The sequence below is a fragment of the Aureobasidium subglaciale genome (assembly GCF_000721755.1).
Source record: "Aureobasidium subglaciale EXF-2481 unplaced genomic scaffold scaffold_1, whole genome shotgun sequence".
Lineage (NCBI taxonomy): Eukaryota > Fungi > Ascomycota > Dothideomycetes > Dothideales > Saccotheciaceae > Aureobasidium > Aureobasidium subglaciale.
Genome location: NW_013566994.1, coordinates 17,676 through 42,010, shown reverse-complemented (window position 1 = coordinate 42,010; position 24,335 = coordinate 17,676). Strand labels below are relative to the sequence as shown.

Here is a 24,335-nt window from a genome sequence, read left to right as displayed (position 1 = left end):
TCTCGTCATGCCGCCAAGACACATGTACAACTCCACCAACAACCTCACTTTCGAGCATCATAACACAGACCACCGTCTCTAGACATCTCATTGGAGCTATGTGGACTTTACAGGATTAATGAATTAAGCACTTCTGACAGTCAAGCTAGACTCGCCTTCACTCGACTCTCGTTCTCTTGTCGGCGAAGTCTCTCTCGTCGTCGACCGTTCGTGAGCGTTTACGCTTGACATCTTTGTCCTCTGCCTCCGTGCTATCGTCAAGATCAAATGTGTTCGCATCTGGGTCATGCAATGCATTGACAATCTTCCTCGTTCCCATGTCATCTCCCTCCACCGTCTCGTTCAGCTCTGCATCTACCCAGCCCTCTGTGTAACTGCCACCAAAATCGATGATCCAAAGCTTGTCGTCCTTGTCCACCATGAAGTTGTCAGCTTTGGCATCACCCCAGATGATGTCGTTCTCATGTAGGAGTGCGATCATCTTCTCAGACTCGGACGCCCAACGATCGCGCTTGGACTGCGGGACGTCAGAGTCGAGGAGATGAGTGAGCGGTTCAGCGCCTTCGATGTGTGTCTGCAAGAATCCCATCATATCAGTCTTGGAGTTTGTAAACGACACTAGCCCATGCACTTGGGGCACCCGAATCTCCTTGGGGAGACCCAGCCTCTCGATATCTTTCATGATCTTTAGCTCGCGTTTCGTTGGCGCGGGTTGAGAAGGGTCGACGACTTTGAGGAAGTAGAGATTGTCGTTGTGACGGACCAGTGTGGGCAGAGGACCAAAGTCTTCGACAACTTCCAAGTCCGAAGCCTGTAACCAAGGGATATCGAGCTTCAGAACGTACTTCGGGAGATTGACGTTGGGAAGGAGATTGTCCATCTTGAATCGAAGAGCGGGCGATGACTCCACTTCGACTGGCGCAAATTTGCCATTGTCGTACTGCAGGGAGTAGAAGTGTGTCGATGGGTGATACCAATCGTACACGTTCGTGGTTTGCATCTCGTTCCGCGAAGGTGCGTGTTTGTCGATCTCGGCTTCCAGATGCGAGACCATCCAAGCCTGAAGTGCCTCCTCAGGCTCACTCTCTGCCTTGTCGTTGTCCTCTAGGACGACTCCACTGTCCCGTGACGCCACAGTGGGACTCCTGGTAACCTTGCGGCACTCGGGGCATGTGTATTCGTCCATTGATGCTCCCTCCTCTTTCGATACGCCAACGCAATCGCCATGGAACCATTCGTCGCAACTATCGCACCCGATCATAAAGCCTCTGTCCGGTCCTCGACATATACAGTAAACTGTGTCAGCGTCTTTGTCTGTACCAGATTTGTCCAAGGTAGAGTGAGATTCCTTCGGTTGCTTGCGATCCTTCGCAGCTAGTATCAGATCGGTGTATTCTTCTGTGGCCTTGTTATCTCCGTCTGGAGAAGCCTTGAGCTTCTTGTAGTTCACAAAGGCATGAAAACGAACTCCATTGGCCAAGACAGTCAATGCAGAGTCATCATTCTTGTCACGAAAGAAGTCAAGAACATGGGTCTTCTTCATCCTATGTCCCGCAGAAGCTGACATGATGTGTAGGTGGTACAAAAGCGTAGAAAGTGGATATGTTGTAAGTGCAGTCTGGTTGAGTAGAGGGAGGGTATTCAGATTCAAGCAAATCAATCAATGGACGGTGAACAAATAGAGAGTGCTCACAGATGCTCAAGAGGGTGCGGCTCTTCTTAAGAAACCACTTTACGCGCTCGCCTAACGTGAACATCTCGCGACTCGTCATTGAAATCATTTCTCAAAAGAAACATATCAAGGGCGTCATGGTTCCTGGATCGACAGCAGATGTCAATATATTTTCCCGATCGGGTATCGCAAATGGCAGATAAGGTTTGAGACTTGGCGAGATCCGATCTCGCGACCGTGTCAACGTCGTGGTTTCCCAGCCACGCGATGATGCCGTTTGTATGTTTTCCGCCATGACGAGTGTCAAGAAGGAGTTTTGGCTTCGATATGAACAAGTCAAAGCTGCAAGGGACCATGCGGCTCCCGAAGAGGCTGAATCTTGACAAGCTACACTTCCGCTACCTCTGTCGCCATGCACTGTACTTTTCCACATCAGAGTGATGCCTGACGAGACGGCTGCTATTACGGGTAGTACTGCAACTTCAGAAGCACCTTGTCTTTCGAGAGCTATCAAGTCTGATGGGGATGCAACGAGATACTTGTCAAGCAGTGTGACAGTGGATCTAGCAGACCGGATGCCTTAGCAGCTCATCACGTGATATCAATACCAGCACAAATGGCTCATCTTCATTGGTCTAGTGGTCATGATTTCCGCTTGTCAAGAGAAATTTCGTCGAGCGCGGGAGACCAGGGTTCGATTCCCTGATGGAGAGCTCACCTTTTGCTCTTCGAATGTCCGTAATCGCAAGGTAGAGTGCAGTTGTTTTGCTCATGGTTGGAAGTTTTTGGTGGTGGTGTACTTTTGGGGAAAACACGAAGCGTCTTCAGGGTCTGGTCGATTTCAAGAAATATTCTCACAGCACGAACGAAGGTCACCAACGACGCCCACGTACACAGGGCTGCTTGTAGTATGCAAATGTACGGTCAACGATAATCTGCCATCCATATTAGCATTGAAATAGAACCTACGAAGCGAAATCTCAAAGCATACATAAGATCTGAGCATTGCTGTCTGCCCGACCCTGGCCTTATCGAGGCATCAATCATGACCACGAACATCTTCACCACCGCATATCCATTCAGGCCTTTATTCCAGTTGATCATTGACGCAGTAACTTTAGGGTTCGCAAGTCAGGCCCTTTAATTCAAAGTCACAAGATTCTGCTTCAGGTATATGTGAGGCCTTGTGATACTCAAACACAAGTCATGAGGCTTGTGGCACATGCGATCGTTTAGACGGGCGTATTCGTCTACTTCAAGGCAAGACGTCATGTTATAGGAAGCAGAGGTTAATGACATTCGAGACTGCCGGTTGTTCTGGGTTGCAGACGTGCTTGCAAAGTACTTTTTATTCAAAGGACACCCCCCAGATCAGACGCGTGAAGTGCTCTCACCAATCGCGACTCCATGTTGCATACGATTGAGCAATGCCATAGTCCAAAGACATCCTAAAACAAGACAAGGTGACAAATGTATACAAATGAAAAACTCAACGAACATGTGTAGTCTGACGCAGCCACATGACCTGCAGCCCTGTGTACATCAATGCCGGGCTTTGCGCCTCAGCCTGCGACACAGCGACTCTCCTTCTTCCAACGACCATGTACCTTGGTCCTAACACTGCTGATACATGCAGACGCGTTATACGCTAGAGACATGGCGAACAGTGATGGACGAGAGGTTAGATTAAAACTTCCCTTCCTCGGCCAAGATTGGCTGCAAAAAGTTGGCATGAAGACGTCACTCCCAAGCACTTTGTGATGTTTCTTCTGGGGGCTTTTGGGTGAGGTCTAAGCCCATTATCTCAAGCCAACACATCGGACAAACTAAGTGGATATAAGAAAGTCTGGTATCTTCTATGTTGCTGCTCATTCGATTTGCTTTCTCTCAAAGCTAGTCTCATTGATTGAATTTCTGCATCAGTTCATCATGGTTGCTTCTTTACCATTCAAGCTAGTCAACGACAGCAACTCAAGCAACGTCTGGGCCTACATCACAGGCATCAATATCGCTGATGGGAGACGGGTTCTACTAGAAGCTGACGGCAAAACTCTTTATTTCCCGGAAAATCCCCCAGCCATTGGATCGCCGTTGGCAAAAGACTGTGCTATTCCACTCGGCAAGCCCGGGAACACTGTCACGGCTACTGTGCCTCAAATTGCCGGTGGTCGTGTGTGGTTTTCGATTGACGACAAACTCAACTTCCTGTTGAATCCAGGACCAGCTCTGGTAGAGCCCTCCGTGCTCAATCCCAGCGATCCGAGCGCGAATGTCAACTTTGGTTTCTGCGAATTCACGCTAAACGATGCTCAGCTGTATGCAAACATCAGTTATGTCGATTTTGTTTCCAATGTCCCCATCGCAATAACTCTGGAAAATTCAGCTGGTGCGACGCAGAATGTCTCTGGCATGGCAGCGGATGGTCTAGACAAGGTGTGCGCCGATCTGCAGGCCCAGGCAAAGGAGGATGGCAAGCCATGGGATAAACTGATAGTCGAGAAGGACAGCAAGAACTTCCGCGTACTCAACCCGTCTCATGGAGATGCTGTTGGAGCAAACTTTGCAGGTTACTACGAGCCCTACGTAGAAGAAGTCTGGCAACACTACAGTACAGATTCCAGGACCTTCGACCTTGACACACAAGCCGGTCCCGGTGTGCTGGAAGGCAAAGTCACAAACGGACAACTGAAAATTGGCGAAGAGAGCTTCCAACAACCAAACACTGCAGATATCTTCGGCTCCAACAGCGGCCCATTCACGACTGGACCCAATGGTACTCGCAATGCCATCATTCCTCGCCTAGCCGCTGGGTTCAACCGTACGACTTTGATTTCTCAAACCCAGCAGCCCTCGGACCCAAGCACATACTACAAGACCAACCCAACCAACCACTACTGTCGCATTGTCCACAAGCACAATCTCGACGGCAAAGGCTATGGCTTTGCGTACGACGACGTACAGCCAGAAGGAGGAGCAGATCAGTCTGGCAAAGTCAACGACGGCGCACCTACTCTCTTCACAATTTCTGTGGGAGGCGAGCATGCTTCCGCCACAGCTGCTGCTACCACTAATAAGGAAGTGGAGGAACAAGACGAACCAGCCCAAGCATCCGAGGCTGCTCCTGCCGCTCAGGAGAATGGACAGCAGCCTATGCAGGAGAGTCGTCCTTCAGTCCAGCAGCGGAAGAGTAGTGGGTTCCGTGGAAAGCTGAGCGGATGGAAGAAGAAGTTTATGCACTAGCTGTGCTGCGGTATTATCACGACCATTTCCTAAGTACATGCTATGATATATATATATATATATATATGCGCGAGAGTCTATCTCTAATGCCACCTTCAGTCTGTGTAAGTTACCTTTCTGGTCCAGTACGTGAGATGAGCATGTCGAAAGTCTTTGAGTGATAATGTATGTATGTATACAGTGTATTGGGTATCTATAACTCCATCTATGCCGTCTATCGGATCCGTCTATAATGCGTCTAATGCTATGATATAAAGTGTAATGTGTCGTGAAAGAGTCGAGTGTGTAAAATGAGGCTGCAAGTCGAAGAATGTAGAGAGCGTCCATGAAAAGTTTAGTTGTCCAGCAAGGTCCAGCTCATGGCGGCAGTATCGGTGACTGCAGTGACTGCAAGGGGTGAGGCAGCGCCGTCATGGACGGACTCCAAGGTAAAGTCGAGGAGTTTGCCAGAAATGGAGCCGAGGCTAGCGGGGAGGCGCTTGATTTGGTATTTGAAGTCTTGTTCCGACTCGAAGCTCTTGAGCAGGGGGTGTTGTGGCTTGAGAGAGTGCATCATCTTCTCGGCGGATGGCAGTCGGTAGAGGAAGACGCGGTTCGAGTGGGGGGATGCGGTGTTTGAGGAGTCGTTTTCTGACATGGCGAGCAGAGAGTTGTTGGGCGAGAGGGCGAAACGAGGATGGTTAACGTGGGCGGCAGGCAGGTCGTGCCAGAGGTGCTGAATGTGGTCGGAGAGATGAACAGGGAGATGCTCAAGAATGGTGACAGCGCGCTCAGCGGTCAGGACGTGTCCGTGGATGTGAGCGAAGGGAACATGGGCCAAGCAGTATGAGCCAGACTGGACGTTTGTCGCATGCTTCTGGGCAGCGACAAGCCAGCCATGCGCAAAGGGACGCAAGAGCTGGACGCCGGCCAGACGTTGTGATACAGCAGGAGCGCTGTCGGTGGCTTCTGATTGCGGCAGGGCGAGCTTGCTGGCGTCGAGGAAGGCGTGCTTCAGGCCACCCTTGTCTTGCCAGTGTTCCAAGCCCGGCTTGCCCTCCTGAGGCGAGCCAAGGTAGACAACAACGCCCTTGTTGCTCAGCTGCACGCGTAGCAAGCTGTCGTTGTGTTCGAAGTCGAGAGCCGCAATGTAGTGCCCGGTGGCTGACGTGATGTATGAGGCTACAGGCCAAGAATCGGCGGCTGTGGAGAGGTCGTAGATCTGGATGGTGCGTTCGAGGGCGATGGCCAGCATGCGCCCGTCGGAAGAGAGAGCCAGCTCGTACATGGACGTCGGTGAGCACTTGAACCATGGGCCTCCTCCAATAGCGGTGCGCAGATCGTTGATGGGGCGAGTAGAGATGATCGAGGGCTCCGAGCTACTCATGTCGTAGTGTGTAATGGTGCGATCGTGTAGGGAGACTGCGCGCTTGCCGTCCTTTGACCGCGCGAGCTTGCTCTTGTCCAGCCTGCTGGAAAGGCTGCTGTCTGATGAGCTGGAAGCCTTGACGCGCATGCCTAGCATCAACGCTCTCGCCGCCTCGTCGTACACCGATTCTCTTCGCTTGGAATCCGCCTTCTTGGCCCATGTCGTTGGCTCGATGGGCAATTGTCCCAGCTGCTTGGCGAGTGTGACGGCGTCTCTGGACGCATACTTCCAGTATCGGCACACGTTGCGCGACGCGTAGAAAGACCACGGATCCAGGTACGAGAATATCTGCTGTTGCAGTTCCAACGGGAGTGTCAAGGCCATGTTTGTGTTTCTTCTCTTTCGATATGTCTTTACTCTAGCTGGAGGAATACAATGGGGAAGAGACTGGCGCTCTTATTCATATGAAACCTGCCACGAAACCCTGACGCCAATCTACCAATCACCTACCTCATCCTACATCCGATTCTTCTCCTTGGGGAACAATTTTTTGTTGACTTGTCGTCATGCAAATTCCCATCCCTTGCCGGCCGCCTCTGCGTCATTCAGGGTCCGTTCCGCGCCTTGGCCCTTGGCTCAAGATCGTTTCGGCTTCATGCTCCTTCTTTTGAGAAGGCCTCCAAAAAGAAACATTGATGGCTGCCATGCTGTTTCTCCAGCTTCTCACCCACTCTGGATTGACCACTCTCCGATCATCTGCTGTCTCTCCGACAGATCTCTCCCCACCTCCGCAAACACGTCTATCAACTTCTGCTCCAAATCTGTTGAGATGACTCTGTGACACCGGGCCTGTTAGCGTGGCATCTATCCGATCACCAAGAGCTTAATCCCGAAACGCTATCAGAAAATCTGCTGCCGATAACAGCCGCTCATACTGACGAGTCATGCCCTATTCTTGTACTCGAGTAGCGGACGTAACACCGATTTTTTTTCTTGTTGAATCATCTCAATCGACCGCTGGGGTTCGCCTGCCATTATCGGCGCGAGATAGCTTGTCATTTTACGCGTTCGTGATGTGATGTCTGTCAGGAGCAATCTCGCTGTGTCGCCTTGTGGGACCCTTTTATTTTATCTATTCATTTTGCATAAAAGCCCCAAAATCTCATCAACTTTCTAATCCAGGCTCTGGCATGAATAGCTTAGCCAATTGATCATCTTCATGCTATGCTATCCTCCGTCGTGTGATGATCGCCACAAGGCATGATACTTTCTGAGCTTGCAAACATGACTTTCCATCGCCTGCTCGGTCAGTCTTGTTGATACAAAGTGATCCTCCGCCTTGCCACAGCTCGCAGTTGCTCTGTTCAAATTATCGAAAGGTGTTCAGGGGACCACGAATTTGAGACAAGGCAAGGATGTGAGAGATATGCGGAAAGGCTTCCTCAATGCAAATATTGTAACCGGGTAATAAGTAGAAAGTAAGGAATTAAGGTAGTTAAAATTCTAAATGTGGTATCGTCGCGAGTCCTCTTCCTGAACAATGTGATGCTTTTGAATAGACACCCAACTTTTTTGATATCCCAGTACGCCTCGCTAACAAGGAATGAAATCTATGCAGGTACTTCCAGTCCAGACAAGAGGAATACTCTCAAGCGGTCGACATTGATCAAGCACCGCGACGGATGCTTGATGCTCGAGATCTGCTCGCTGTGAACGACTCGCGTGTGTTCACACGGTCAATGTCGTAGGGCGAGTGCTCGTAAGTAGAAGTACGAGACAGCCTGGCGCCACCCATGCCTTGGGTGTCATTTCCAGTCTTGATCTCCTCAAATTTGGGAGTCTCGGGATCGCCATGCGATTCCTCTTCGTATGAGTAGTCGAACGCTTCTTGCTCTTCCTTCTCCTCGTCCTCTTTGCTCTCGCCTCCTGCCATCTGCTTTTGCATGTTCTGCATGAACTCCATGGACTGCTTGGCGAACTTGCACTTCTCGCGAATCCTGGGTCCGAATTTGTAAAACAGGAATGGCATTGGCACACACAGGAGAGCGAGGAAGGCTGGAATGGTCGATGCCCAGTGAATGCCAAGGTTGTTGTACATGTATCCGGTAAAGAGAGGGAAGGCGGCACCAAAAAGCGAACGTAGGACCGAGTTGGCCGCGAGTACTGATGCAGCAAAGATAGTATAAGAGTCAATGAGATAATTCATGATCCCGCTTTTACTATAGTTAGCATTGCTTTAACGACGTAGATGGTATGGTAGACTTACAGGAAGACCAGGACCATTCCAAAGCCGAAAGGTACACCAGCAGCGATTGATGCCATGAAGTGAATGGATGGCGAGTTTGTCCAGGCAAACCAGAAGAGTCCGATGGGCAAGCAGATACCTCCGATGATGCAGGGGGGGAGACGAGCCTCAGGAGGTGCGAATCCCTTGTGCTCGTTGGAGATCTTGACATAGCGTTTGTTGTCCCAAATGGAGTAAGTCACAGCCATGAGCATACCAACAGCGACACCGAGGAAAGCCAGACCACCGATACCTTGACTCCAACCGCGTCCCTGTTGATAAACAATGGGGAAAGCAGCAAACAGCATGTAGAGAGTTCCGTAGATAATGGCCATGTAGATCGAGAGGAGGAACACGATAGGTTCGCGGAAGAGCAGGACCCAGGGACGTAGGAGAGAAGTGGAGAAGACCTTGCCGAAGGTTGTAGGACCTTGATCAACATCACCCTTGCTGCGGTAGACCTTGCCTGTCATCTTTGACATCTTTGCAGCACGCTTGCGGAGGAGAACAGGAGGGTAGGTCTCAGGGATGAGAAGCGAGCCAACGATCCAGAGCACACCAGTGCTATCAGGCCAGAGTCAGTAAAAGACGTTGAAGTTGCTTCCTTTCGATCTCAACACTTACAAGATTGCCATGACACCTTCAACCCATCTCCAGCCGACAGTCTCACCAACAAAGCCACCAACGATTGGCCCGAGAACGGGTCCCTTGTAGGAGGTTAGCACTACTCTGATTTTGTCGATTATTAGAGTAAGACTTACCATGAAAGGGGCGGCTGCGAAAAGAGTCATAGCCAGACCTCTCTCTTGAGCTGAAAACATGTCGGCAATGACGCCACCGGCGTTGGTGAGGGGAGACGAGCCAATGGCACCAGCAAAGAATCGAAGAACAATGAGAGTTCCCATGGAATTGGCTCCGGCGGCTCCAGCGTTGAAAGCAGTAAGACCTCCATAAGTGGTAACAAAAAGGACTTGACGACCAAACTACATGGATCGCAGGTTAGCATGGCTAGACTTCCATTACAGCATTCCAGCTGTTACAAGATCACCAACACATGCTGTGAACCGATCTAACTTACCAATTCAGAAAGCGGAGCCCAAAGGAGACTATTAGATGTTAGATGTCAGAACTATTTTCTTTGGGCCAGAGTCTCAACTTACGGGCCAATAGCGAAACCCAGGACGAAGAGAGAAACACCCAGGATGCCGACTTCCTGCGAAGAACCGAATTCTACCAAGATTTGTCTGAGACCACCAGAGTAGGCAGAAGATACGAAAGCAACCGCCAGGGTTGCGATGGCGACAAGCATTGTGAGTCCCCACTTCTTGAACTTCGAGAATAGCATCGGATTGCGAGGATCGTTCGTAATCCAGTTGACCACATACGGGTCTTCATCAGTCCCGGATCCTTCATATTTCCAGTTCATAACCTCGTCGGTAACAAGTCCTTGGTCCCATACCAAGCGCCAATGGGGAATAGACTTGGGTCCCTTGCCAGCCTCTACATCCTTAGACTTCTCCATACCAGGCGGCGTGTTGTGTACAGAGTCTGAGGTACAGATTGTTTATCCGAGATAGGCCAGATATTCGGGTAGCCAGAGCTAGAGTCCAGATGCCAGTATACGAGTCGTGAAAAACGTCGAAAAATTCTAGCGTTGGCAGCGGTAACACAGAGGGGAGTGTCTTTAATATGAAGAGAAGGACCAAAGGTGTTGCGATGACAACATGGCAAACGCTGTCTGGTCATAGACTTCATTATTCCATGCGAGGCGTCAAACGGATACCGAGATTCCCGACTTGGCTTGTGCAGCACTTCAGCGATCAACAAGCAATCCGATTGGATGTTTACGATGCACAGAATCTTTATGAAAGCGCATACGTCTGAAAAGAGCAAGGATTAGCCAGTATGATATGATTATGCAGCATTGCGCTTGCTTATGTAAATGCTCTCGCTTCTTTTAAATTCCGGGAGCGCGGTACCCAGAACGCCTCGTCCGATAAAGGCTGCCGAGGCACCCGAGCGCCATGCTCCTTCAACAAGCATTTCTCAAACGTCGTGGACGGAACGAGCATACAATTTGCCTTTAGATATTCGCTGAGGGGTCAGGCCGTCAGATACCTTGCGCGACATCTTCGTATCCGGATTATAAATCGAGAAAATCTAGCTCTCGTGATCATCTCTGCATCTTGACATATTCTCTACGCTCGACAGCCAGCACACAGTCAGTGATCAGTTGTTCCATGAGGCTTCTAGCAAGGCCGAAAAGGTCTACGTCCCCTAATCTTAAATGAAAGAGGAATCTCGTATCGACCATCGACTCTTGAAACTTTGCTCTGTCGATGGATCTTGTTTCTCAATTGACTCGCGATTTTCGCTTAACGAACCTCCAACTCATCGGCCCTTTGACCACCGGTCGATGCGAGACGGCCCTGAACGGGTGCCGACCGCCGACCGCCGATTGTCCTTGGGACCGGGACTATGGGTCGCCGTGATCATGTCAAAGAAGTTGTGCAACTCTTGGTCGGTTTCATCTCGCCACAGTCATCGGCCCAGTCGTGCCTTTGAAAATCGCAGCTGCAACTATTTCGACAGAAACTCGCGAGCAACCGGGGTGCCTCATATCTTTTTCTCTCTCGGCGTCGCCGAATCACGAAGCACAGGTTGCTTATGTGGAGCAACACAACTGCCGCGTATATCTAAATTTCTCAAGCAGTGGATTTAATTAGATCAGTGTGTATGATCCGAGAATGCAGCATTTCGAGAGGTCGTTATACAAACCACGTGGCGTCTTCACTCGTGTTCGATCCACGGAGTTGGTAGAATGCATACAGGCCTATATCTTGCACTACACTCCATACTTTTTCACAGAATCAAGGTGACTCTGTACGAGCAGGCCACGCGCACCTATTTGTGCAACTGTGATTAGACATTAGGACCATTCACCGCTCAGTGCGACCCTTTGTTGCTTCGTCTCCGAGACTCTCGGATTCACAATCAGGCTGCTCGCGAAATGCTCCCTTGTAGGTAGTAAAGTGCGCTCGCGAGCAAAGCGAGTCCGCAGATGCGCCACGGCGATAATGCAAGCTGCGGGAGTTAACCACCACTCGACAGACACGTCTCGTTTGCATGGACTCACCTTGAGTGATTGGGTATAGCGTGTCCATCGACTAGTGCTGCTTGCTGCGGAGGTCGCGTAACCTTGTTCGGTTCTGCTGGGCTCGACCGGTGAGGTTGCAGTAGCAGATATGGAACGCAAGGTCAGAGAAAATGGTCCCTCTTGCTCGCCAAAGAAGCTGCAGCCTAATATAAACATACGGGAATCACAGAGATCGCATAGGATTCGACTTACCTTCTCATCATAACGCTAATCCTCTTGATGGTCCTTAGATTGATGGGATCCATATGCTCCTTTTCTTTGCCGCGATAGGTTGGCTTCAGGCCAGACCATGGAATGAATACAAGGCCGCCTTTCTCAAGACCGCTCTCCCCGAAACAAGGCTTGAAGTCGTACTCCCAGGAAATAGTGGCTTGTTCACGTCCATTGTCTGGATTGCGGGGAAGCAGTTCGTCCTTGAGGATGAACGTGTATCGTTTATCTGCAAGTTATCAGGTTTGAGCAAGGACTCCTGTACCGGCGTTTTCAGTGGCATGAGTTGGGGAGATAGGAGACTTACCGTCCGCTTCTGCAATGTCGAGCACGATTCCTGCATATCCAGACAAGTCCCAGCATCCATCCTCGCCCGTGGTTCGTTGGCTTGCAAATCCAGCGCCACCTAGGGTTTTGATGTCGAGGTTGCCGTGAAATCGCCCTGTGCTGCTGTGACATTCGAGGAAAGACTGCGCGACACGGTTTTAGCATGCCTGGAAGCTCGAAAGCGCATATGCGGCTAGTCATCATACTTGTGATTGCCCACCACGCACGCGATCGTCGCTTGCCGTCCAGTCTTCGGCTCTCCATGAGCTGTAGGGCGTAGACTTCTCAGCTTCCCGCAGACTCAAAAGTATGCATCATTACCAACCGACTGCCTCCGAACAAAGTCTGGTCCTTTTCTTTGTCCATTACGGTATTTATAGCTGAGGGCTGGATATCTGGTAGGTAGAAAGTAGACATGTCCTGGCGTTGGTTGCGCGAGCTGTAGTTGGTTACTTCGAGCCTTGCTTGGCGATCAAGACCCCCCTCGTGGCTTGCGCACACCCCACTTTGTCTTTGTCCTATTGCCTACTCAGGCTGTTGTAGCTCTGTACGTACCTATAAGTACTCGCCATCGAGCCCTCGGTGTCTCCTCCGGTCACACCGAACCGGTCACGCATCCTACGCATCCTCCCGACAATCGGGTGAAGGTTAAGCACGGATTTGAGGTGGGGGAAGCTGCGGCCTCGCCAGCATGCCGCTCGAATATCAAAGTGGTATCACCATGGTAGACAGAAAAGGATTGTACATTTATGGAGATAGATAACAAATTGGACTCTTTCAAAGATGTCCGATGAAAACAAAGGTGAGTTTGTTCCGATTGAATGCGCCGTGATCCGTCTGTCCCAACACCTCAGAGCATCGGCCCTAGCAAGCGACAGTGTGGTATACCCTTGTAAGTTCAGTTATTCTGCGCCGTCGTAATGTTTCCTTGAACTCCTAAGCATCGCGTCGCACTAAAAGATTCTTTGATCGTAATTTCATAAATGGCAAATCATGCCTTCATCTGGTACCCTCTCGAACCCGCAGAGACGGTGTCATGGGCAGTGAGAGGGGCGTGCGTGGGAAAGTGATGTAATCATAAGCTGGTGAGCTGGTTTTCGAATGCTCGAAGCTATCTGACAGTGCCGGGGTCTGGCTGAAGGTGTCAGTCCAATGCTTGCCATGATGGGAATGTGTTAACTTACGTGGATGGCGGGAGTCTGATAGCTGAATTGGCTACTCACGTCTACACCAGCCATCGAAGCATAGCTCAAGCTGAACGGGTTCATGTCGTCTTCTTCGTACACCTCTGGCTTGATAGTGACCGGCATACTTGTTTGGTAAGCCATCGTTGAGGAGGGTACCATGCATGATGATGTGGCGGCGAGAGGGTAAGACATGTAATTGGACATAGATGCGGCGAATTGACCCTGCTCGATAGACGGGTAGGCTTGATAGCTGAACAACGGCGGAGGAGATGTGGAGAGCTGGCGGGTGTGTTGGTACGAGAACATCCTCTTGTCATCCGGCGCTTGCGAGTAAGGATAGTCGTAGCCGTTTGAGGTATAACCACGGCCATCGACGTTATTACTTTCTTGGATATGAGAGATGTGTGGAGATCCCTTGAAGCCAGACATGTTGGTGAGATCGAGGTCCACGTATTTGACTTCGGGCGATGGGGAAGCCGAGCTCGAGGCAGCCCGGCGCTCCAGATCTTCAAGACGCTTCTTCAGCTTCTTCCCTTGAGACTTTGTCAGTGACATTCTCTGCACAGGTAAGTACCATGCATACTGTAGTTTCTTTGGGCAATCCGGTTCTGGATTCGCCGACGTTCAGCAAGATCTGTGATCTTGGTCCAATCCTCGTCTGGATTTGCGCTGGCGCTGAATGCGCTGCTCGTCGGATGTGATGAGGCATGGTGCTTGTGCGAGGAAGGTGGGGAACATGAGCATGAATAGTCTGAGCGTCTGTTCATGATGTTTGTGTCTTGAGCGGGATGCAGCGTTGGTATGATGGAGAGAGAAGATGGAAAGATGGGAGTCCGGGAGACGGACTTTGTACAATCGAGTTGGGTTTGAGGATCTGCATACTCCAGCCTTGAGGGATGTGGCTCTGATATAGTAGGCCTGTTGTGGTTACAGCTCTCTGCCTGGATACAGACAAGCTCAAGAGGATGCGCACCCTGGCCAGCCTAGCGCAAGTGCCATGTGAAAGCTGCAGCGGCATTCCAAGGCGTTCCGCAAATGGCACACCAGGAGCCATGCAGGTGGGTCGACAGTGACACCGAACCAAGTCGCCAACTCCGCCCATTATTAGCAGCAACCTGCGGCTTCTCCCACACAAAGCTGTAGGGCTGAATGGTGGGAGTGCGGTGTGGTTACCAGGAAAGGCCGGCATGTCAGGATGCCATCGAAGGGCCCTGTAACCAAAAGCGTGCGTCAACAGCGGACAGTGTACGAAGCGTGCCACGTAGGGTCATGCAGCAAATCCAAATTCTGGATGTAAGAGCTCAAAGGCCATTATGGCCGTCTTGGGCAGTGCCTACCTACGCTGCTCCACGAAGGAGTTCAGAATCGAGGCGATGCGAGCTCCCCTGCGCTGCTCGTGCCTTCGGGCGATGCTGATGCAGGGATTGGCTCTGGAGTTCACCGCTGGCAGACTGGGGGCCGGATTAGAAATAAAGTGGCAGAAGGAGGGGAAAGGATTGGGAGCAAGGAAGGAGGCTGGCTGGCTCGCGCGGGGCATGGTCGCTCGCTCGCAGCTTGTTCTCTGTGAGACCAAGTGATGCGTCTCTCACGACCACCATCGACCAATTACCTGATTTGGCGTAGATCGTTCACGAACCCATCCTTGTCCTTCGCCTTTCGCAGTCACCGTTCAAGCACATCTGCCGCTCTTGACCGCGGCGCTGCACACCGGAACCACTGGTACGAAGAAATGTCTCTGCCTCTGGCAGGAACGAGCAGACCAATGGCTGCTCTCGAGTACTAGTGTGTAGACTCACGCGTTCTATCCATACCAACATTCCCCCCTGTTCGTAGGGCTGACGCTGCTTCCTTTCGTTTGGACCAAATGACGATTTTGGCCAAAGATGTGCTCTTGACCTGCATGTCAGAGCATGTACAAGGGACACACAGTGATAGGGCTGATGGAAGTAGACCCATGCAGTATCGCATGCTATGGTCTACACATCACAACACGACACAGCTTCGTCGCCGAGCACGTTCAAATTGCGTATCTGGAGGATGCTGCGACGCGACTCGCGACTGGTGGGCTGAACTGTTGGCTGACGCCTGATACCAGGTTCATGACTTTCCAGAGGTACCGCACACTGAGCCATATGAAATAGAACGGTGTCTTCCGATATAGATCAAGCAAGGGCGCATTTTTTTACTCGAGCAAACGGTGCAGCCAAATTTAGCGAGACAAAGAATGCTATGTCAATTCGCGGTCAACGGCCAGGTTTCAAACACACAACGACACCACGAGTTCACAAGCGAGATCATACGTGCAGTCGATAATGACTTCGGAGTATCATCCGAAGATTGCGCTACTCGGTCCCAATATCAGCCGATCATTCCCTGGCAACAACTTGGCTACCAACTTTAGGTGTATCATGTCTCTCACGTTCGCACATTGAGGGAGCTGCAGGCGGACTGCATCTCATGTTAGAGATGCACCATGTTTGACACCGCCCAAGTACATGCGAAGCAGAATTATCCTTTCTGGTCGGACTCTATGACCGTGTATGGCCCTGTCATCATTGCATAGCACCGAAGAACACACTCTATTTACAGTGTACTTCTCGGAATGCTGCCACGAGACAGGATACACGAAACGTTCTTATGATCTGATCGTTGGGACTGACACTTTCGTCTACTAGCTTCGAAGCCCGCGGATGAGAGTTGCCGACATGTATACAAGACATATGCGTAAGACCTATCAGACGGACTTCTGACAAGCACAACAGCACTGTGCTTCCATTCCAGAAGAGACCATTCTCGCATGACCAGTTCACCAAGCACAAAACCGGTGAGCGTTGCGAGAGTGATGAATAGGAAGCCGCATGTGCGAGATTCCTCGAAATGGTTTGGCTAAATCAACACAACGTTGACAACAATAACTCACTATCAAAGTGAAGATGCATGAGCCACGATGCTTCGTCAACACCTCAAGAACGCTAGCCTAACGTACAATGATGTTCGAGTGGGTGTTCTCCAAAATGGAGTGGATCGTATGACCTTAGCTGTTACGAAAACACCCATAAACACTCTGTCAGTTCGGCTGGAACCGGTCAACGGGTACGTATATACATGTCAAAGACTGCTTCTCGTTCCCAGGGTCTCGCATATCCTTACTACTATATTCCACGCAGATGATTTCATTAACGCTACCGAATGAAGCGGTAATTTTCAAATCCTATGAACGGAGATGTTTGTAACTATCGTCGAGATCTATCTCGATCGAATCTGATGATATCAAACCACGAATTTCATCTTTCTGTGTTGGCAGAACTAATTCTCCAGTCTCGCACTCAAGGCACATCCGTCGTTAGTGAGAAATGATAGGGTCTGGTCATCACCCGCTGCCTGCCTATCAGTCGTCCGACATCGGCGAGCTGCTAATGGGACAAGACCACGCGTGTACCACATCATGTTACGGAATAGGCTGGGGAAGGGCGAGATCAAGAGCGAGCGGAATCTGTTCTTGTAATGTGGTTGGCTAGATCTCGCGATAGATCTCACCGCAACGGGCTCCTACCGCGCATCGTGGGGTGATGACAGGTGATGCGAGACGTCATCTGGGGTGGGCGCTGGGACACGTGTAGTAGCATGCAACTGATAGTCAAGTGGAAGGAACAGTGCAGAGGACCGGGTTTGATTCGATGGTTTCTGCTCCATCGTGACATATATAAGAGTGCCTGCACCTATTCGAGGCAGTCTTCTCTCTTTGATCACGCTCAGCAGACTGATCTCGCTGTCCTTGCTTGGTCGTTTCCACCATTCTTTACATACAGGACCAGACCTCGGTACTGTTCACTTGGACTTCCTCATTACACGTTATGTTCCATTCCATTCGAGAACCCGAGGGGACCTTGCCAACCATGATTGACAAGATGGCCAACCGACGCTGATCACGAACAAACTCGACATCGATCCAGCGACTCCGCAGAGTCCAAGACTCAGAGGCTGTCAACAAAGCTGTCTGGCCATTCTTCGCCAGTGACATCCAGTTTGAGACGTACAAGCTCGAGGTGCTCGTAGAAGGCGACAGCCTTACCGGTGTAGATGGGGGTACCGGTCGGTAAAAGACCAAATCACGATGAAGACATCGTGCACGTAGCTCAAGGGGGCTGGGAAGGACTATCCAAACTCAGATCGACTGTCAGCTTCATAAGCGGACAGTCTCCACACTTCACCAAACCCTCGAGCTCTCGGATCTGGGCCTGCAAGGATCGATGCTCGTCCAAAAGACGCTCGTTCTCAGTCCTTGCGCGCCTGATTTGCTTAGTGGCCGCTGCGATGACAGCAGCTTTGGTGAGTCGTTTGAGCTCGTCGGCTCCTAGACGAGACGCCGAGCCACCTTGCTGCTCTTCTTTCGAGTGGACAGTCGCAACGATGCTGTCACGTAGCACGTCAACCTGTGCGTTGATATTCTCGCGGTATCGTCGTTCCACAATATTGTGCCGGACCTTGGCAGAGTCTGTTGTACGGACACGAGAGGCAGCGGTGTCAGATATCTGAGTATTGTCTTCGTCACTTGAGCTTCGCCGTGATTTTACGGGTCCGGCTGGAGGAGACGTTGAGGAGACAGACAAGCGCTTCTGTGAATCACTGGTCTTCTCGTTCAAGTTTTGAGGTGATTCAGGTTCCAGGAACGAAGCGTCGCGCTTATGACCGAGAGACGGGTTGTTGTAATTGGCCATTTGTGCCGATGGCTTCTGTTGATTTGAGTAAGGGTGGCGGATAGAAGTGAAAGCAGCGTGAGGATTCTCATCAGATTGCAAAGAGGCATTCGCGGATGGCGCATATTGTAGGTCTTGGTCTTGAATGGGAGATGTGAAGTTGTTAATCTCGAGTGGAGACAACGAATCTGATTGATTCGACGTAGCAAACTGCTGCGAGGCTGGCGTCCCTGGGAGGCTGTATGAGTATTGCGATGTACTCGGAGACGATAACAAGAGGTCCATGATAGACGGATGTAGAATTCAAGAGATAGCACTGCGAGGGGTGTATACTGACATGCGGATTCGGGCGACATATGAGGAAACGCATACGGGCTCATGAAACTGTCTGAGCCGACATCGTATGTAAAATTGAAGCCGTTCGGGTCAGCGAAGGCGGCGTATTGTTGCGAGCCGTAAGCGTCCGGGTTTCGCCAGGGCATAATGGTCTCGAGGTCTGGTGATTGATCTGGTGATAGTTCGAAAGGGGCAGGACAGGTGACAGAGGGGTGGACGAAACAAAGAGGTCCAGGCACGTTCTGACGCAGGTCACACCGACGTACGAACCTAGTTGCAGCACGGGAGAAAATTGGATACAGATAACCAAGCGGGGGTCTGCAGCAGCACAGAGTAGTTGTATATAATTATCTAGGTGAAGGCGGGTGGGGGAGCGAGTTTTGAGAGCATCGAGCAACGGCAGTCGAAGCCGCAACAGGGCAGGATTTGCGCAATCCGATGCACCGTGTCACGACTCGAGTGAAGAGGATGACTGCGAGCCCGTCGGTCCTTTCTCGTAAGGCTGGGAGGCTGTTTAGCCCGAGCCCTAGTGAGTTGTTTTTTCTGTCGCAATTTTGCCTGTCGTCGCCTATCGAGGCAGCGCGATAGTACTCCGTGATTGGCCGAGGAGGGAGTATTCGGAGTCGATCGCTGCCGAACAGCAAGTGAACGCCTTAGCGCGAGTACATGGGTACAAAGGTGGGAGCAGTGGCGTGATGTTTGACTGCTTGGTCCAGGCCATCACCTGATATTGGACCTTGCACGCTGCCCGTTCCTACAACAAGATGTCGTAGCCTTCCATCGCCCTGGGTCTGCCCAGAATTCATTCCGGAAGTCCTGACAGCAGCAATGCTTCGAGCACACGTATATACCGCCCGGGTAGCCCGCTGGCCAAGGTAGGTGGATTTCGTCTTCGTCGCATCAATCGTATCGGGTCTCTTCTTTCGCACGCAAGCACTGTCAATCCTGTGGAGATTCGATCGTTACTCTGCCATTCCCAGCTGTCGTGTTCGTGGTCCCTCCAGTCCCAGACAGCCGGTGCACGGATTCGAATCAATCCTTTCCTCTTTCTCGTCCCTCCTTAGCGACGAGACATGTGTGCACAACAGTATCTAGAGCAACAAGACGTCCAGGCTCTGGACCGCAAGCGATTCGACAGCGTCGCTATGGCATCACGGGCCGAGCACCAGCACGACGAATCGGACTTCACAACAACATCCAAGCCGCCATGGCAGCAACAAGCAAGCGAGGCCGGCCTCAGCATCTGTGAGACGGGAAGGCAGCGAGCATCGCAGCGTCCTGCAGGCCTGCCTTTCGACTGCTGGAACTCACCACTGTGCCCTCGCAACCTGCCGCAGAACGGTTCGGCGCGGTCCGCCGGTCAAACTGTCTGCAACCCCGGCACAACCCTAAGCAACAGCGCCGCAGCCGACCACACCACGACCAACGTAACAACTCCTTCACACAACGACACCCCCGCTACCGAGATCAGCATCTCTGCCGACTCGCCACCCTTCGACGCACGTCCAAGCCTGAAGCGTGCCCGAACCGACACCACTCACGACACGCTCGACGACGCTTCAGCAGTCAAGCCTGCGCAAAAGGAAAAGAGACTGCCGCATCATGTAATCGAGCGACGTTACCGCGAGAATCTGAATACCCAAATTGAGCAACTACGTGCAGCGGTGCCATCGACCACCTCACCATGTCTGACTCTTGACATGGAAGACATCGGCCCGACATATGCATCGACTGGCGCGTCACAGAGTGCTGCGAACAACAATGGCATTCGACCCCTGAGCAAGGCAGGTGTGATCGCCCATGCGGCCGAGTATATGCGTCAACTCTCCGCTCAGAATGACGAAGTGGAGAAGCGTAATGCAGAATTGCGCATGACAGTCGAAGCGTTACGACGACTTGTCAATTGCGAGGGATGCGGCGTTGTCCAACAACTTATTGATGCTGGCGCATGATCTTCACATAGTCCCTTGAACTCTTCCTATATTGGAACCTTTTTGTCGTCGGAGTCTTGGCCGTTGGCTTGGGTTGTTGGTACCACGGGCATTTCTGGGAGCAGGCACAATCGCTTCCATCGAGCATATTCTTTCTAGTATCATCTTGTCGGAAGACTTCATGAGCCCCATCTCTGTCGATCCTCGCTCTACGGCCGTGACCCGATAGACTGGTGCCTTACGTTTCAAATTGGCAGTTCTAAATCCTGTCACGCGCGTAAATGTCTCAAGGCACAACACCGACTAGTAATTCAGCGATGCTCGCTGAGATTCCTCGTCAGTTGAAGACGAGTGGCTACCGAATCCAGGATCGGTCAAGTTCGTCGACAGTCTGCTCTTGCTCTGGACAGTCTAGCTCAAGAAGGACGTTATCAGCGACCCCCTTTGTCGATCTCCTTCTGCATGGATCCTCCGGAACAGAATCCTTGAAAACGCATGTGGCTTTCAACAACCATTTGGCTCACTCACTACATTCTATTGATTCTCGTTAACGCGCAGCTTGGTCCCACGTCCAGTCGATCTTGATATCTTCGGGCTTAGCCTGTACCTGCTTGTTTCGTTTAATCAAGGCTCCACACTCGTAGATTATGCTTAGAGGCCGGACTACTCTTTATCAACTCAATACTTCAACTATTTCTGATCCCCGGGTCTTACGTGCCGTTGCTCGCCTCGGGATATGGGGGGCATGCGCTCGGCATTTACACATTAAACTTGCTGAGCTTAGACTTGCCAAATTTGATGCTCAAGACTCTTGCTATATGTGCCGCCCACCATCTTACGGACGTAGCAAGCCACGACTATGAGACGCTGTGCTGTATGCAGTTATTCAACTCACTGTCATCAACACTGAGCATGATTCATTCATGTGCATGAGAAACAATGCAATACCGTCTATTTGCGCTTCGTCTAGACCTCCTTCTAATGCTTTTGGGGTATCATCTAATTGAAAACAGCTCTGTGTTCGCCGAAGGAAACCATTGTGTGCCCGCGTCTCATGTGCCATCCCGTCCTATTCGACTCAAATGACTAGTGACGCGTTCCTGTAACCGAAGCCATCCCGCTTTACCTGCCACCGGGAGCTCTGCCACCACGACCGCCACGACCGCCGCCGCGACCTCCGCTCGACTTTTGTGGCAAGTTGGCCACAATGTTCAGACCTCTTGCGCCCTTCAAGCCCATCTTTCCAACCGTCTTTCTCTCCAGACCAGGAATCTCATCACAGCCCAGAGCCTCGATGGCGAACTTGTTGGCCTCGGCGACCAGCTGGTCGTCGTTCCACTTCATGGCTCTAGCGTGAGCCTTGTAGAAGCCTAACCATGCTTGGTAGGTCTTGCCCTTGGCCTCGTACTTGTTGACGATGGCTTCGACCTGAGGTGTGACAGGTGCAAAGTTAGGGGTTGAAACCTCGAATGTGATGGCTTTGAGGGTGTAGCGGGGGAAGAAAGCCTCGGGCACAGTGACAATAAAGATGGATCTGCCTTCCTTGCCTGCACGTGCTGTACGACCCAGACGATGGATGTAGGACTCCTTGTCTGCAGGGAGACCGATTTGGAAGACGTTCGAGACACCAGGGAAGTCGAGACCACGAGCGACGACGTCAGTAGCGACCAGAATAGCGCTGCTGGCCTCTCGGAAGTCGTTGGTCACCTTTGTACGGCGCGACTGGCTGACTCTGGCGTGGAGAACATTTGAGCGGGGTAGACCGGAAATGTTTGAGAGGACGTCGTTGTAAAAGTCGGCGAGGGCTGCGGTGGGCGCGAAAACGATGGCCTTGAACTCGGCAATACCGATGAGCTTGCACTCTGACTGGATAGATGCCACCATGGCGGGGACAACCTGGCCCCAAGACTCGACAGTCACAAGAAGTTGTGGTACGCGCTCGTGAGTTTGAGCTTCGCCGACGGGAATGGTGGAGATGAACTTGTAACCAGATGCAAGAACAAGATGAGCGAACTGCTGGACGTGAGGTGCGATAGTGGCCGAGAAGAGCATTCCCTGGCGCCTCGACTGCTCCTTGTCAGGAAGACATCTGATGATTTTCTTAAGGTCCTCCATGAAACCCATATCCAACAATCTGTCAGCCTCGTCCAGAACCAATGTGTCAAGCTCGCGGAAGGACTGGATGATTTGCTGGTTTCCGAGATGATCATAAAGACGACCAGGCGTGGCAATGAGAATGTCGCAGCCATCTCCTCTAAGAATGTCGCGCTCCTCCTTGTCCTTGTTGGTGCCACCGATGGCAACGCAAACCTTGAACTGGGGAAGACGCTGGAGCAAGTTTGACGCTTCCTGTGCAATCTGCATGGCCAATTCGCGGGTGGGAGAGATAACCAAAAGAGAGATTCCAGATCCGCGAGACCTTTTCTTGTTGATCAAGGTCTGGATAGCGGGAAGGAGAAAGGCGACAGTCTTTCCAGTTCCGGTCTTGGCTTGAGCCAGACAATCAATACGCTTCTCCAGCAGCTCATGAAGAGTGGCCTCCTGGACAGGCATCATGTTGAGGAAGCCCATATCTTCTGCTATAGTTCTGAGAAGGAGAGGGTCAAGCAGATTCTTGAGATCTGTGAACTTCATGGAATCAGTGGGGACCGGGATGGATAGCGGTGCCACAGGCGCAAGAGGAACAGCGGTCTTTGCTCCATTACGGGCCCCATTCTGTGCGCCGTTCTGTGCTCCGTTCTGTGCTCCGTTCTGTGCTCCGTTCTGAGTCTGCTCTCTAGGCTCTCTAGGATCCTTGGGCTCGTTGGTCTTAGGACGCTTGTTAGGGTTTCCTCTAGGCTTTTTTGAAGGATTGGCACGGCGGCGCGAGTTCTGTAGTGCTGAGGCATCCATGACTGTGTTGACGGACGATTATTCTGTTAACAAAAATTTCTGGTTGAGTTGAATTGTTATCAGAGTTTTCTCGTCAGAAAGATGTTGTTGACGGCGGGCTCAAAAACGCGGATGGCGGCTGAACACCGCAAGCTCTCCGGGGGGCAACGCTAGCTTGTGAAAGTGGAATGAGCAAACGAAAATCCCTGCGCAGAGTGAGTTTGATGTTTGTTTGAACGGACTTTCAGAATGCATCCGCTTTGTGTCGCTCGCAGGAATAATTGTGTCACGGGGATCGCGATATATGTGGACTCTTAATAATCTTGGTAGAGAATTAAAGTGAGGAAATCTTTGGACCCTGAATTACTTGCTCTATCGGAGACAGCGACTCTATCACGAAGTCGAGCACCAATATATCGTTGTCCAGCATTGTGCTTCTATTCTGAACAAGGCCGTATACTGTGTCTCGCGTCGTCTACACTAAGAGCCTGCTCCCCCATCCAAATTTATCCACCAGATAGGCCCTCACAGAGATTTATGCACGCATCTCGACAGCTTCTTCATCAAACCACAGCGCAGATCTGCGATGCTTGACGGGCACTGAATTCGTAGGAAGACATCCTAGCAAGTGATTATAAACCTGGAGGAGAGTCAGACGGTCCAATATTCTCTCTAGCATCCGAGAAGAATTATTCGAGGGAAACTCCCATCCGAACCTTCATGAATCACATGACGCAGAAAGCGGCACTTACTTCTTCGAGCTAGCATTTGCTTCTCGGAGCACGAGATGTGTAGAACCACTCAATGGCCGCTGAGAAGAGTTTGGATATTATCTTGACTCTCATGACAATTCGCTTGTGGTTTCGTCATGCAAACTTGCCGCAGCCCTACAAATCTCTGTCGTGGTTCTGATGAATGATTTCTCATGCTTCGCTAGATAATACTGCTATGTGGAAATACCAGAGCGCTCAAGAATGGAAAAAACCAAAAGCCAATACCGTCGAACCCCCTGCAAGTCTTTTGCTAGTCACCCTGATACTCCTGCCTGCCCATGTGTAGAGACCAATACGCTCCG

At 51.3% G+C, this 24,335-nt stretch overlaps 9 protein-coding genes across 9 annotated transcripts; 2 read left to right on the top strand and 7 right to left on the bottom strand.

Annotated features, from left to right (window-relative positions):
* Positions 1-72: 72 nt before the first annotated feature.
* AUEXF2481DRAFT_35209 (uncharacterized protein) lies at positions 73-1,654 on the bottom strand. Its single transcript, XM_013492631.1, has one exon. The coding sequence runs from the start codon at positions 1,565-1,567 to the stop codon at positions 158-160; it is 1,410 nt and encodes a 469-aa protein (XP_013348085.1). The 5' UTR covers positions 1,568-1,654; the 3' UTR covers positions 73-157.
* A 1,863-nt stretch (positions 1,655-3,517) lies between these two features.
* AUEXF2481DRAFT_168997 (glycoside hydrolase family 64 protein) lies at positions 3,518-5,079 on the top strand. The gene has a single exon (XM_013492890.1). The coding sequence runs from the start codon at positions 3,602-3,604 to the stop codon at positions 4,910-4,912; it is 1,311 nt and encodes a 436-aa protein (XP_013348344.1). The 5' UTR covers positions 3,518-3,601; the 3' UTR covers positions 4,913-5,079.
* A 167-nt stretch (positions 5,080-5,246) lies between these two features.
* AUEXF2481DRAFT_823 (uncharacterized protein) lies at positions 5,247-6,644 on the bottom strand (the record flags this gene model as incomplete). The annotated part of the gene is made up of 1 exon (XM_013492355.1): positions 5,247-6,644. The coding sequence occupies one exon, from the start codon at positions 6,642-6,644 to the stop codon at positions 5,247-5,249; it is 1,398 nt and encodes a 465-aa protein (XP_013347809.1).
* Positions 6,645-7,926: 1,282 nt separating this feature from the next.
* AUEXF2481DRAFT_62010 (uncharacterized protein) lies at positions 7,927-10,066 on the bottom strand (the record flags this gene model as incomplete). Its single annotated transcript, XM_013492837.1, has 6 exons — positions 7,927-8,473; positions 8,527-9,108; positions 9,169-9,251; positions 9,306-9,527; positions 9,623-9,650; positions 9,705-10,066. The coding sequence occupies 6 exons, from the start codon at positions 10,064-10,066 to the stop codon at positions 7,927-7,929; spliced, it is 1,824 nt and encodes a 607-aa protein (XP_013348291.1).
* A 1,407-nt stretch (positions 10,067-11,473) lies between these two features.
* On the bottom strand, positions 11,474-12,655 carry AUEXF2481DRAFT_25220 (uncharacterized protein; the record flags this gene model as incomplete). Its single annotated transcript, XM_013492515.1, has 5 exons — positions 11,474-11,837; positions 11,894-12,140; positions 12,219-12,381; positions 12,466-12,505; positions 12,564-12,655. 5 exons carry the CDS (start codon positions 12,653-12,655, stop codon positions 11,474-11,476), a joined length of 906 nt encoding a protein of 301 aa, XP_013347969.1.
* Positions 12,656-12,958: 303 nt separating this feature from the next.
* AUEXF2481DRAFT_168419 (uncharacterized protein) lies at positions 12,959-14,533 on the bottom strand. Its single transcript, XM_013492889.1, has 3 exons — positions 14,009-14,533; positions 13,423-13,958; positions 12,959-13,369 (listed from the first exon to the last, which is right to left on the bottom strand). The coding sequence occupies exons 1-3, from the start codon at positions 14,190-14,192 to the stop codon at positions 13,238-13,240; spliced, it is 852 nt and encodes a 283-aa protein (XP_013348343.1). The 5' UTR covers positions 14,193-14,533; the 3' UTR covers positions 12,959-13,237.
* Positions 14,534-17,561: 3,028 nt separating this feature from the next.
* Positions 17,562-18,604, bottom strand: AUEXF2481DRAFT_820 (uncharacterized protein; the record flags this gene model as incomplete). Its single annotated transcript, XM_013492354.1, has 2 exons — positions 17,562-18,352; positions 18,460-18,604. 2 exons carry the CDS (start codon positions 18,602-18,604, stop codon positions 17,562-17,564), a joined length of 936 nt encoding a protein of 311 aa, XP_013347808.1.
* Positions 18,605-18,847: 243 nt separating this feature from the next.
* On the top strand, positions 18,848-20,540 carry AUEXF2481DRAFT_168247 (uncharacterized protein). Its single transcript, XM_013492888.1, has 3 exons — positions 18,848-19,333; positions 19,571-19,678; positions 19,852-20,540. The coding sequence occupies exons 1-3, from the start codon at positions 19,287-19,289 to the stop codon at positions 20,408-20,410; spliced, it is 714 nt and encodes a 237-aa protein (XP_013348342.1). The 5' UTR covers positions 18,848-19,286; the 3' UTR covers positions 20,411-20,540.
* Positions 20,541-21,511: 971 nt separating this feature from the next.
* AUEXF2481DRAFT_61608 (uncharacterized protein) lies at positions 21,512-22,942 on the bottom strand (the record flags this gene model as incomplete). The annotated part of the gene is made up of 1 exon (XM_013492810.1): positions 21,512-22,942. One exon carries the CDS (start codon positions 22,940-22,942, stop codon positions 21,512-21,514), a length of 1,431 nt encoding a protein of 476 aa, XP_013348264.1.
* Positions 22,943-24,335: the final 1,393 nt, after the last annotated feature.

What these genes read in the sequence shown, in the direction of transcription:
- AUEXF2481DRAFT_35209 (XM_013492631.1), bottom strand. Translation starts at nt 1,567, where the DNA reads ATGTCAGCTTCTGCGGGACATAGGATGAAGAAGACCCATGTTCTTGAC.
- AUEXF2481DRAFT_168997 (XM_013492890.1), top strand. Translation starts at nt 3,602, where the DNA reads ATGGTTGCTTCTTTACCATTCAAGCTAGTCAACGACAGCAACTCAAGC.
- AUEXF2481DRAFT_168419 (XM_013492889.1), bottom strand. Translation starts at nt 14,192, where the DNA reads ATGAACAGACGCTCAGACTATTCATGCTCATGTTCCCCACCTTCCTCG. An exon ending in GATTGCCCAAAGAAACTACA is followed by an intron (nt 13,959 to 14,008) that starts GTATGCATGGTA and finishes CAAAGTCTCAAG; the next exon opens with GGAAGAAGCTGAAGAAGCGT. An exon ending in ATCAGACTCCCGCCATCCAC is followed by an intron (nt 13,370 to 13,422) that starts GTAAGTTAACAC and finishes ACCTTCAGCCAG; the next exon opens with ACCCCGGCACTGTCAGATAG.
- AUEXF2481DRAFT_168247 (XM_013492888.1), top strand. Translation starts at nt 19,287, where the DNA reads ATGCTTCGAGCACACGTATATACCGCCCGGGTAGCCCGCTGGCCAAG. An exon ending in CGGGTAGCCCGCTGGCCAAG is followed by an intron (nt 19,334 to 19,570) that starts GTAGGTGGATTT and finishes CAAGACGTCCAG; the next exon opens with GCTCTGGACCGCAAGCGATT. An exon ending in AGCCGCCATGGCAGCAACAA is followed by an intron (nt 19,679 to 19,851) that starts GCAAGCGAGGCC and finishes CACAACCCTAAG; the next exon opens with CAACAGCGCCGCAGCCGACC.